The sequence below is a fragment of the Eucalyptus grandis genome, chromosome 8 (genome assembly GCF_016545825.1).
Source record: "Eucalyptus grandis isolate ANBG69807.140 chromosome 8, ASM1654582v1, whole genome shotgun sequence".
Taxonomy (NCBI): Eukaryota; Viridiplantae; Streptophyta; class Magnoliopsida; order Myrtales; family Myrtaceae; genus Eucalyptus; species Eucalyptus grandis.
In genome coordinates this window covers 66,657,450-66,671,006 of record NC_052619.1, presented here as the reverse complement: position 1 = coordinate 66,671,006, position 13,557 = coordinate 66,657,450, and the positions used below count along the sequence as shown (strand labels likewise).

Genomic DNA, 13,557 nt, shown 5'->3' with positions numbered 1-13,557 from the left:
AATGCCAAAAGAGCTCCCAGCCAATCACGAAAAACGGAATTTATTGCAACTTGATATTCAAGAAATCGCCACCAATAGCTGACATTTAAAACTTTTTCACATGTCTTATGTGTTTTCGGTATTATCAGCAACATTAAATTTGACAAAATTAATTTCCAAAAAACTATGAACTGTTATTTTCGGCAACAAACAATAATATTTTCACCCAGGCATCAGTCTTTAACGCACTTTTCTTCAAAAATAATTAAACAGGGATGAAAAACACCGATTGATTCTCAGGAGTGTCGCTGTCTGAAGCATCTTATTATGACAATTGGGTCAAATGATTTCTGATCCGTGGACAGATAAAGACGGGGGAGAAATCGCCATCTTACTTTTGGTTATGGATAAATCCTGTCTCGTAAGCTAAACATTTCAGCCGCGGACATCCGAATGAAGACTTTGACGTTTTGTGGTTTTTTAAGACAGCGTGCTTTTCCGACAAAAAAAAAGACAGCGTGCTTTCTTGGGTGCACATGCACCGTATTATTCGAGGGAGGTCGACGGAGCTAGTGGACGAGTGGCAAAATATCAGGCAAAGTGGACATGTCTTATCCCACCTTTTAGTTAAAGAGGGCGGTGAATCTCTAGGGGTATATGTCCGACCAAAAAAAAATAAAATCTCTAGGGGTATATGAGACTTTTTAGGGGTGGACAATAAGGATGGATGTACCCGTTTGGAAAGAAGAAATTTCGTGAATTTAGTTTTCTAAACTTCGACATATTTCAAAATGATTCATTTTCTATGAAATAAATGAAAGATATGTTTGTATCATCAAAATTTCATGATAAAAGAAAAAATTCAATAGATATTATTTTCAAGTAAAATTGTTAGTTTTCAGTTTTTGATAGTTTCAGAAATTTTTTTTTTTTTTAACTTCTTGTTAGAAAGAAAAGTACTCATTGCCCAATCTAAACTTAAATTTAAACTTATTGTTTTTAGTTCACAATTAATATTTATAAATATATCGATTAGTTTTCTGTCATTTAAATATCAAAGAATCAAAAATAACTTTCAAAAATAATTTTCTTTCAAACAACCAAACCCAAATGTTTGATTTAAAAGATAGTATAGTTCAATGAATGTCAAACGCAATAAAATAAATATGAATTATACATCTTTTTACAGCTTCTTCCAGTCCACTAAACAGCCTAGCGTTTCCCCCACTAAGACCACTTGGCTAGAGGACTGCCCCTTACTTCGCATAAGATAATCACTCATCTTTTGAAACAAACACTAGTCTTATGTTCACTTTGATGCTTTCCATTCGTCCATTCGTTATTGTTCTCGATAATGATAATGATGGTGATGATGATTGTGATGATGATGATGATAGGGCACTTCAACCCAATTGGATACAATTAGGCCCTCAGAAAATCCAAGTCGATAGAATGACACGAATTGGCCTAATCGTCTGCACAGCAAATCATGAAGAACAAAACAAAAGTTATCAGGCTACAGGATATTCATTAAGTTAACGACGATTGATGGTCCATGATTTGATTGGATGAATTTATGAAGCGATGTGATGCTTTGACAGCAGCTAAGGCAAAGATCTCTCTCTCTTTCTCCGTCGACTCAAAAGCCACTTGCAAAGAGCACATATCCATTGAGCTTGTAGAGGCAGATTATTTTCTACAAGCTTGAAAGTACTAATCCAATGCTTTAGCAAGCAAACGACCAAAAGCATTTAGGATTACAAAGCTCCTAAGGTCCAGCGCAATTAAAGTTAATAATAGCATTATCGATTCGGCATGTTCATCAAACGACACATAAAAAACACTGGTTCTTATGGCCAGAATCGACACAAGGGCTCATCAGCCGTGTTATCTTCAAGGCAACCATCCGGGCATGAAGTTATTTATACTTGGTCCTCCCGTTATAACAGATGACACTGGATCGGGCTGGTATCTGCAATCCATCGTTCCAAAGAAAAGAAATCCGAGATTAATGGATGGAGCAATAGTTAAAAGGAGGATTTTTACTGGGCAGGCAAAACTAATCTCCTTAAACAACGCTAATGTCACGACATCTGTAGAGCAAGTCAACTATGGTGTACGTAATTGAACACTCGTTGCTTGTCGTGACATGGATTGTGCTTAGGTGAGGCGCAACACGAGCTCAAGCCCATCAAATCCATTCCAATCCAATCCAATCCTTCATCTAACCAATTTCAAAGGAAACCCGAACCCAATTTCTATCCAATCCCATGTATGTATGCAATTGGGTCGTGAACAGTAAAATGTGACATGGACTCAAGCCCATCAAAATCATTTAATTGTCTACCCTGTACAAGTCACTACTTGGAACTAATCAGAACCAAAACCAGGAGTGATCAGTAGCAAAACATGATGATTGGCTTGATTAAGGATTACTTACCCCATTTGCAAAGTGGGTTCACATTCCAAGGGATGAAAAAAGGCTTCGCTGTGAGGCTGAGCAAGTGGCTGTGGCGGCAGTGGCGGCGGCGGTGGATGACCGTATCCTCCGACTTCCTCGGCATGTTGATTTAACTGGAGCGCATTCACTTGGTATCCTTCCATCAACTGAAAAAGCCCATCAACCCAAAATCCGTAACTTATATTCAGTGAAGAAGAACCATAATCATGCAGAGGGACAAAATCGTAATATCAATTTGGTCAAGATGAGAAGGTGATCCTTCAAACCCATAATATGACTTGAATTTGATCGTAGTGTCAACTTAGTCAAGGCGACAGAATGATTCATCGAATCTTTTAATACTTCTTCAAACTTAAATCTCACATGCATTGTGTGAACATATCGAAGTTTTAGTGTTTGATGTAATATCAGAGTGTTGAGTTTAATGAGCAGGTGCAATTTTCACAAAATGACATAGTATGCTAGTCGTTAAACTTAGGTTCCGCATGGCCTACCCGTTGATTCAAGGTCCTGTTTGCTTCGTGGAGCAACTGTTCCTGCACACGCAGTTGCTGCTATTAACAACGGACTGAACATACAGATGAATACAGAATTAAGAGAGGGAGTTGGGAAGATAACACACCCGATGTTGAAGATCAGTCAGCTGATCTAACATGTACTGAGTCTGCAAAATCAAAGAAGAAAGTGAAGAAACCGGGGTGCACGTAAGTTTGAGCAAGTTCATTGGGCAAAATCCTCGAAAACAAGATCAATTCAGTGAAACATTCGTGAGGCAATTTGTCATACGCAACAGGGAATAGCTACACGACATGCCTCCTGATTAAGAGATAGATTACCTTAACACGGGATGAAACATGCTGGCGAAAATATGAATGACATAGCGTGTTATCTTCAAGGTATGCTAGGAATGCTTAGTAGATCATCGTGGCTAAATAGACAATATAGAGGGGAATAAATTCGCCAAGTAGGATGAATTCTTTAAAGGGGAAGGTGCAAGATAAAAGCTTTGGGCACTTTTCGGATCATCCATCGAATCTTGATGACAGGCACAATAGTAAACAAGCCTTAGCAGAAGAAACCCCAAGGGAACATGTATTAGCATGTCATTTCTCTCTAAACAAAGTCATCCAATTGACTATTTCAACGCAGTCATCGCACTTCTTGCAAAATCTGTCTTGACAGTTGCAGTATTTTAGTAGTGCAACAGTATAATGATGGCAGATCCACGCATTCGTTTTTCCTTGGTTCGCTACTAAGTTAGGCAGACCGATGAACACTAATCACAGCGATTGACACAGTAACTTGTATTCACAATAACTCAGGATGTGACTTAGATAGAATTCGTGAATATAATTTACATACTCTTCGTGATCTGATCTGCTTCAATGACCCATCTAGCTGTCTTTCCAAGGACTCGAGCTCTTTGCTGCTTAGCTGGCCAAGTTCTTCTCCCAGAAGATTCCTAGTTCACGATGACACAGATAGACCCCAATCATGTAGGAAAATAACTACATCCTGCGAATGCTGACATTTAATTAAAAGGACAATAGAAACTTCAATACCTTTGAGTTCGCTGTAGGGCTTCATAACGTGCCTTAAGTCTCAAATATTCCTGCTGACAGCTTAACTCCTACATGCGGACCAAAGGAAAGGCCAATAAGAGCTAGAAAACAGATATTCACCAGGCTCAGGCAATAGTTTCGTTTATGGTAACAAATATATGCAGTACATATCTACAGATTCGAGTTTTGGCACAAGTACTGCATCGACATAAGTTCGCTACACGACATGGTGTATGTCCTTGCGCATGCATGCAACAGTCAAATTTGGTGAAACGTTCATGATGAGCAGAGGTGTAGTTACTAGACACTGACATTCACTGTTCAGTCCAAATTGATAGGCAATTTGAATGCGGAAACTTCATAATTAAAAGGCTGATTGGTCGTAAAACAGCCAAGCAGATTTAAAACCAGTTCACGAAGATTGCAGACAATGTCTTATAAAGCTTGAAAATTCCTCCTCTCCTGGTCAAACAAATTAACAAGTAGCAGATGTTGAATTGCTATCACTATTCTCAACGTTACAGTAACATTCCTTTCTAACAAAGACCATTTGAGGAGCTCTTAAAGACAAGGGTTTTACAGAAATGTTATCCACATCCCTAAAGGATCAATAATATCCAAAAGCTATATGGACCAATCTCTATTAGAATGCTTAGACGACCAACCTTTGCCTACTGGCTCACTAGGGTTTATCATATGAGAGCAAAATGCGGCTAATAATTCACGTTTAGCCCTTCCTTTTTCTTATGAGGGGTTTCCAGTGAGTCTACAACAAAGACAAAAAGAAAAAAGCAATCGCAACAACAATTTAATGCACTGATGTACCATCACCAAGCCTTTTTGCTACTAAAGGACTTAATTCAAAATAATACTTTTGCACTATTTGATGCTCGATTCACTATATGAAGTTCAATGACTAAAAGGTATTTTCTAATATCTTTTAGATTTTTTTTTCTGTTCATGCAAAAGAAACTCGCCGTCGGTGATAAACTCTAGACTTGAATTTCATTACCACCTTGGCGATGTTTACTTCCATGAAGTTATATCTTCTTACAGTATAAACACAATCGACTATCGAGGTAGTGGGGCATCTATGCTCATGCCCTTGGATTTTTGAGGAAAAAAAATGCCACAACCATCTTCTTTTTTTGTCTCTTCTGCTTATCTTTTTTGTAACCAACTCGATCATACCTAGACGTACATTCATTTTCACTTGTAAAAACCACATCCACCAAACCATAATCGTTACTCGTCTTTATTCATCGTTTGGCTAATCAAGTTTATGATCAGCTTACTTGATTACAAAAAGGCTATTTATGTTTCTTTCTATTAAAGTATTAAAATATTGAATCACGTTTTAATTTAACAAATTAAGCTTTTGAAGCAATCGGAAGCGTGGATCCTTTTAACTGAATCCCCTCAATACTTATCCATCCACAAGCATGTGAGACAAGTCAAACTCAATCAAGGACCGTTAGTTGTGTTGCATTATGCATTTGCCACACCATATGACTTTATTTTTCCAAACAATTACGCCATTGTATGTTCGGCATTTGCATGACATGTTTGTGCTTCAGATGCATATGGCTAATTAGCTAGAGCATAAACTTGCTCGTGAGAAATCTGTAGCTCCTCATATGGTAAAAGACACAGAGAAAACACCAACCTTTTGTGACCAGCAAGGTGAAAAGAGAGACTAGACAGGATGAGAAACTAAATCACCAGTTAATAACAAATTAACAATTGCTTTCTCCTTATTCACTCATGCAGACTGGTCGAGTAGAGAGCATGCACTTTCAGTTAATGTGATGTAATCAGACGTAAGTTCATCGAACCTTATCAGCAAACTATAGACCATTCATAATAGATAGTGAACGAACGTGAATGAGTGTGTGAATAAGCTTCTCGTGATCCTACTTGATACAAGCCACAATCAGGCATTGAGAAGATCGGGACCGGCAATAATAGGAAGATTCAGCTAACAGAGGAAAAGCTAATGTATGTTCAGAGAGATATTGTGACCGGCAGTACAGTCCATTACCAAGGATTCTCTCGCGGACACGTTCGGCTCCAGGGCTCCATAGTTGCACTTCTGATATCTCTCTAGAGTTTTGAGCATGCTACAAAATTATTGTCACGAAAAGCATGAATTAGGAGTGGAATAGAGAGAGAAATGGTTAATAAAAGCACGTAGATATGCGAACTATAATCCACGTGTGGTAAAAGTTCTCAAATGCTTTTCAAGCCGTCGCTAATCGCTGGAGAAGATACTGTGCTCCTTTGGAGACGTTCAAAATGAGTGAATTCAAAGATAAGAGCAACTTACACAAGCACCGGAACTGCTTTGCAAGTGACCTAATCCGAATCATTCATTGCTTTGAAGATATTAAGCTAAGGTAGCACAAAGCATATGAACAAGAGCCATAAAGACGAAAACTTTGGAAAGATTAATAGAACCCGTTGAAAATATCACATCGATTAAACTGAGGGTGTCGGCAGAAATTCGTAAAACTATTGCTTGAAAATCCACTGATCAACGAAAAAAAAAGGCAAATAATTTAATTATGGACTAAATGTGTCGCCTAGAAAATTCTAGAAAATTGTAAGCTCGTGTAAGTACGGTGTATTTTTTATTATAATTTTTTTTTTTGCAAATCACAAAGGAAAAAAATACAATCAGACAGGAAATGGAATAGTTTCTGGCCAAGAAGGGAAAAGGCTTAAGATGGGGAGCTTGAATAGTTCAGTCTCAAGAGGAAATAAGCGATCCTACGGTTAATAACAAGAATCCCCGCAGAAGGCACATCTCCAAACCTTTCGGACACAAAAATCACACGCAGGCGGAGATCGCGTTTGAGAGAAGTCCACCCACGAATCATTAGGAAACACTCAAGCACACCCACAAACGGAGACGTGAAGAGAGAGAGAGAGAGAGAGAGAGAGTGGAAACCCTAGGCTTCCATCAACTTCGGGAACATCAAACCCTAGGACGAAGGTTGATGTCTGGATTGGATGTTCAATCAGATTGACTGCGCAAGGCCAATATATATGGATAGAGAAAGAGAAGTGGCTTAAAACACAGCGGTAAGATAGGCAACACCAACATGGAATAGAACATTCGTCGCTTGGATTTTTAAAGCATTGATTTAACGCAACATCTCTTGGGGAAAATGGTGTCTTTTCTGTCTACGAAAAGCTGTGTTACCGAAGGAAAGAAAAAACTGCAGTCAAGTTGAGCAAGAGAGGTTGATCTGCAAAAAACCACAAAAGAAAAAGGGAAATTTGATATAATGGCATAGACAAGAACCCAAAAAAAATGGGAAGCTGAATAAGCTTTAGCAAGACCTAAATCTCTTCCTCAAGGTAGAGACCCTCCTAAAACCCAACAGATTCTGAAACGAGGAAACGAAAAATCAAGTAGGTTTGAAAGATGGTTTCTGCCGGGACAAATTTTCATGATCTGCTGCAAAAATGTCGGCTTCCTTTTCTGGGGCCGCAGATTCAGAGAGGAAAAGGGAAAGCAACTAATCAGACACGCTTCAAGATTTTGAGTTTCACACGAGACCCTTTTGATGGAAGGAACCAAAAGAAGTTTCGAGGTTCAGGAGCTTTACCGGATCAGAAAATCTTCGCAGCATCATCCTCAAAGCTCTTCTTTTTATTATCACGTCAAGGAAACCAAAAGATTGGATTATGTTGAGGATATGTCCCGGTCCAAGACCGGTTTGTGTTCTCAAGGCAGTGCGTCTGATCGCACTTTGATCAGACATACCATAAAAATGTCTGATTTTTACGTTAAATTGTGAACCAAAGAAGGAAAGAGAGAGGGAAGGAGAAAGGAGCTCAAGAAAAGAGAAAAGAAAGACGAACACAAAACTAGGAGCCACGGAAGGCTTAGTAGCTTCTTTCCATGGTTTCCCTTTTGCAGATCTAACATCAAAGCAACACTCAACATTCTGAAAACGCCGAGACATTCATCAAAAAGGAAAAAAATAAAATAAATCGTTCAAACCTAAACATCAAAGAGAGGAAAAAAGATACAGCAACTTTATTTCCCTTAAATTTTCAAAGAAGACCGAAAAAAGCAGGAAACCATCACCCTTCAAGAACCACCCCAAGAGGCACAAACCGATATAAATGAAAAGAAGCAGAAGAAAAGGTTAAAAACAACCAAAATCTGGAGAATCTAAGATGACCCAATAGAGTCAGAGAGAGAGAGAGAGAGAGAGAAAGAGAGAGGGAGAAATGGTAGGTTTCACTTTGGTTTCCTTGCTTCTTCTTCTCTTTCTAACTTAGGAGAGGAGGCTATACGAAATAATTTGTTGTTGTTTTGGTGATAATACCTCGAGCTGCTGCAGAACTCGTACAGCTTTCCTCTATTAGAGAAGATGATGAGAGCAACCTCCGCATCGCAAAGCACGGAAAGCTCGTAAGCTTTTTTCAAAAGACCATTCCTTCTCTTCGCAAAGGTCACCTGCCTGTTGATCTTGTTCTCGATCCTCTTCAGCTCCACCCTTCCTCTCCCCATCTTTCCCACCACCCCGCCCTACCTTCTTTTCTTTCCCCTTTCTCTTGTCTTTGCTGTTTTCGTCACCAACCCACAATCCCACAAATTTGTTCACTTCTTCAAAAGAGATCTCTTCTCGGTTCTGCAACCTTTCTTGTGTCTAGCCATACTTATGCATGGTCTCTCTCTTCCCTCCCCCCTCTCTCTTAGGAACCCTCTACACGGTAAAAGTCAACAAAGATAGTAGCCCCTCTATGTACTTTTTGTCATGAAGCGGAATTTTAAGGGGAAATTACAATGTCAAGAGACCAGAACCACCCAATAAACCAGAACACCCCCCCCAAAAAAAAAGCAAAAAAACCTTCCCAATTGGTTGATTGCATAGTGGTTCGTGCATGTATTATTGCCAAGTAAAAGGTAAGACTTTGGAAAATCGCTAACCATGAGTTGCGATTAAATGTTACTCAGGTTCATTGTATCAGATTGAATCAATCACATATCAAGATATTTATTTTGTAAGACTCACAAGTTAAATCTTATCGAAATATATGAATTCTTTCGTGATTTATATGATGTGATTGGTTCTATTTATAGTATCGTTGGGAACAAAAGTCCAATCGGACGGTGGAGGAGCAAGGAAGACGAGCTTAAGAAACGTCGTCTAACGGAGACCAGGAGAGAAAGATAACGGTGAACTACGAATTAAGAGGAACACGTCGGAGAGGCTGGCGAGATCAATGCAAAAGGTCCCCGATCATTGCCACGTGTCAAGAGGAGGAGTGGAGATCATTCTAGGGTCCACCTAAACTGACCATTTCTTTTCAGGTTTGGGCAAAATCATGCAACTTAACCTTAACAAAAAGCTTAGGCAAACTCGTATGTTCCTACAGAGTACTTCAGGGTTATCTCTATTGGCGGATTTAATTGCGCCACTATAATTTGTTGCGTCAAATTTTTTGTGTGAGACAAATGCTTTTCAATAAATAAATAAAAATTGGGCTAATTCCATAAAAAAGCATCAACTTTAGGTTGATGGACAAATCTGGCCAAAACTTTTTTTTGTCTCATTAAAAAGCATAAACTTTAGGTTGAGGGACAAATCTGGCATGAACTTTTTTTTGTCTCGTAAAAAAGCACCAACTTTAGGTTAAGTGACAATTCTGGCCCCAATTTTTTTTTCTCATAAAAAATTACAAACTTTCGCTCCTATCCAAAATCTAACCCCTACCATTAACTTTCTATTTGAAGTTAACCTTATTTTAGGAGAAAATGTTCTAGCTATGAGATTGATGGATCTCATTTGTGGTTTCTCTTAACAGGCGGTGATCTACAGCTTCATATTACGACAAAATGATAAAGTATAGCTAGAGAAATTCAATCTGTAGATTTTTTTACTTGTGAGATGACACAGTTTTACGTTATTCTTCAAGCTGTAGCTCAAACAAGAAGACAGTTAACGGTGTTAGCCAGTAAGTGCACATGGATTTATTGATAAAAACAATCAATGAATTTAAGTTAAGGGGGCCGATTTAGGATTTAAGTGAAAGTTGGTGATTTTTTTCTAAACAAAAAAAAAAAAGGGGCCAAAATTGTCACTCGACCTAAAGTTGATGATTTTTTATGTGACAAGAAAAAGTTCGGCCAAATTTGTCACTTGACCTAAAGTTTGTGCTTTTTTATGAGACAAAAAAGTTCGCGATTTGTCCATCGACCTAAAGTTGGTGCTTTTTTTTGGAATTAACCCAATAAAAATTATGGCACTTCTAATAATTGGCATATGTACATCACAAATGTTATTTATCGAAAAAGATTTGGAAAGCGGTCATCGTAATTATCGAAAAGATAAAATATACACATGTTCGTTTGTGACGTTTCGGGGTAACATAAACAACATTTTTTTTTATAAATTATTGGCTATCTTCCCGATAGCTTGTATCTATAGGAAAAATAATTTATCCAATATACGGAGCACGAGTGAAAAGTTGAAATCCCGACACTCCCTTTCATCTTCATGCCTATTATTCTTGTTATTTTGGATATTCATGTCCCCGTTATTTGTCTGATTTAATTACGTCCGAATCCCTTGTCGTGTGCGTAAGGTCCGACTTCCACGCCAGGGGAAGTGTTATATAGCGTGTTATGTAGACATTCTCTGTCCATTTCCCACACCTTGAACTTTCGTGGAAAACAATTTGCAACCCCTTTCCAATTGACTCCACGACTTAGATTAAGAACGGGTTTTTTTTCCCAGCAGTTGCAACTATAAAAGGACATTATAGCCTTTCATGAGATGTTCAACAAAGTCCTCACTATCATGTCCATTTTTACATATAGTCTTGCCAGTTTTGAGGTATTGCAACTTTCTGATACAGAATACCAAATACACAAGTTATGATATCTTGGCAACACGATCATAGCATAGCCAGCAAACTCGTGCGACACAATGACAGCAATAACATATAGACACTTAGGCACCAAAAAGAGAAGGAAAGAAAAGGTATTTCACGTATCGATTACAATTGCAACGACTAGGCGACCAATGGCCATGTTCGGGGCAACCGATGTTTGTCAGTCTGCCTCCTCTTTGTCATCTCTATTGAGAGTCGACCCTTGCATCTTCAGTGACCATCGCCCAGATCTATGACAAGGGTTGCAAGCCTCGCCATTCAATGTGAATAAATTCATGACTTTCGTACGATCTCTCTGTTTAATCCGCATCGTCATTAATTGTCCGGTGAGGCCGAGCGTGGTACTGCCATTGGATTCAACATAAGCATGTTTTTTACGTGTTCAATGAAAGGGTTCAAATGAAAAGAAAGAAAACACATGGTGTTCGAACCTAAACAGAAACGGAAAAATTCAAAGACCAGTCAACTAGGTGGAGGGGCGGCCGTCGCCGACTCGCTGCCCATCACCCCTCTCTCTCTCTCTCTCTCTCTGTTTTATTTTTCTAATGTATTTGAAATGTGTTCTTTTTGTGGGATTATGACTAAATGTTCTAAAAGTTTAAGATATTAAAAGAAATTAGAGTTTAATATTTAGATATTTTATCGCCCCTTATACTTAGTCTGGTCTTTTTGCCTAGTATTAATGCTCTGTTTGTTTCGCAAAAAAAAAAAAAGAAAATCAGAAGAAAAAAATTTCCTCATTTTTCGGCACTTAATTCACTTAGGAAAATGGGGAAAATTGTCCAAAAAGTCTTAAATCTATTACACTTTTGCGAATTCAGTCGTAAATCTTTTGATTTTACTAATTGCATTCTAAACATTTTTCATATTTTACAAATTGAGTTTATTCAAATCAATTTTAGTCAAAATTAGCTGACATAGATGCCAACCATCCTACGTGATATGATCAACACCAACGTTGACAAATTTTAATAATATATATTTTTTATTTTTAAATTTTGTTACTAATTTTTTTTTTTCTTTTTTTTTTTTTTCCCCTTTCTTCTTTCTTTTGCTAGTGGCTAGGTTGGTCGAGCTAGCCAGCCTCACCGGCCAAGCTAGCTAGCCTCATCGGCCATAGGCGAGGCCCAGTCGGGTGAGGGCAAGCCCTAGCAAGGGGAGCCCTACCTCACCTCGTAAACCCTAGATTTGGTAAGTTCTATTTTGTCTCGCCTTTGCTCAATACCTTGCTCGCTTACCTTGTGTTGCGATCTAGCGAGAGCGAGAATGACCACCTAAGGAATCATCCCTTCATCATCCATAGTTTGAAGTCCATTACCTCGTCTCCTCCGTGTGTTCCACGACTCCGTAAACCCTAATTGTTGTCTCTCTTTACTCGATTGAAGTTCTAGAGAAGCTTCGATTTTGTCTCGCCTTTGCTCAATACGTGTGCACGGGCGAGGTCATGCCTCAGTGATGGCTCCCTTTGCCCAGGCTTGGGTGATGTTTGGTAAGGTGGCCGGCCCTTGCTAGATCTAGCTTGGGTGAGGTTGACTGTCGCCGGGCCTTGCCTGGGCTAGGGCTCCCCTTGCCGAGGCTCGCCCTCACCTAGTCGAGCCTCCCTTGTGGCAAGCGAGGCCAGTTGGCCTAGCCAACCCGGCCACTAGCAAATGGAAGAAGAAATGGGGCTAAAAAGAGAAAAAAAAAATCAGCAAAATCAAAATAAAAATAAAAATAAAATAAAATATTATTAAATTTTGTCCACATTATACCACGTAGGACGGCCAACTTCCACATTAGTGAATTTTAGCCAAAATTAGCCGGATCGACTCGATTGACAAAATATGAAAATGTTTAGGATATAATTGACAAAATTAAAATGTTTAAGATTGAATTGGTAAAAGTATAATAGGGTATGGACTTTTTGGACAATTTTTCCTAAGAAAATGAGTTAACGAAAAACCTATGTTTAAATTCAAGAAAATAATTTCTTCTTTAAAAAATCAGAAATCATTTCCCAAAATATGACTAGGTATCGACGCTTACATCCAAAACTTGATCCTTAGACACAAAAACCCCAACATTGAATCCCAGGTTCCCGGCATCTAGGATTAGGTTTCCAAAGCCCGCACCCAAGTCCATCTAGGTTGACCCCACAACCTTGGTGCTTGTGCTCGGATTGCCAGTGCCTACACCCAGGTCTATTGAGGTTAAGGCAAGAACCCAAGGCCGTAGTGCCTATGCCCTGACACCCTAACCCAAGTCCACAAAGGTTGTGCTTGGGTCTCCAATGCTCAAGTTTGGTCCCTAGCACTTCGACCTAGGTCCGCAAAGGCTATGCCCAAATCCTCGATGCTCGAGCTTGGTCCTTTGTGCCCAAGCCAAGGTCATCAAGGCTAAGGCTGAGGACATTGGTGCTAGTGCTTGTGCTTGAGTCCATCAAAGTTGGGCTAGAACCCCTATGCTCGCGCCTTGATCCATTAAGGTCAAGCTTGAGATCAAGTTGTTTGTGCCCCATAGCGCCCAAGTTAGGAGCCATGTGCAAGTTACCAATGCTTGAATAATGTATATCTATTAAGGAAAATCAAATTAATTTTTTCATTTTGAATTTAGATTTTAGCTAAATACTGAAAAATAAAATGCCACATTTTTAGTGAAACA

The 13,557-nt window shown here is 38.9% G+C and overlaps 1 protein-coding gene across 1 annotated transcript; it reads right to left on the bottom strand.

The window, feature by feature from the left end:
* Positions 1-1,618: 1,618 nt before the first annotated feature.
* LOC104415664 (agamous-like MADS-box protein MADS4) lies at positions 1,619-8,657 on the bottom strand. The gene is made up of 8 exons (XM_010026990.3): positions 8,346-8,657; positions 6,044-6,122; positions 4,003-4,070; positions 3,803-3,902; positions 3,063-3,104; positions 2,935-2,976; positions 2,420-2,586; positions 1,619-1,951 (listed from the first exon to the last, which is right to left on the bottom strand). The coding sequence occupies exons 1-8, from the start codon at positions 8,528-8,530 to the stop codon at positions 1,873-1,875; spliced, it is 762 nt and encodes a 253-aa protein (XP_010025292.1). The 5' UTR covers positions 8,531-8,657; the 3' UTR covers positions 1,619-1,872.
* Between the last annotated feature and the right edge of the window lie 4,900 nt (positions 8,658-13,557).

Bases quoted from the DNA above. Each gene is read 5' to 3' on its own strand.
- LOC104415664 (XM_010026990.3), bottom strand. From the start codon at position 8,530: ATGGGGAGAGGAAGGGTGGAGCTGAAGAGGATCGAGAACAAGATCAAC. The intron at 3,903-4,002 runs GTATTGAAGTTT...ATCGTGAACTAG, and splicing joins GCCCTACAGCGAACTCAAAG to GAATCTTCTGGGAGAAGAAC. The intron at 3,105-3,802 runs GTATGTAAATTA...TTGATTTTGCAG, and splicing joins AGCAGATCAGATCACGAAGA to ACTCAGTACATGTTAGATCA.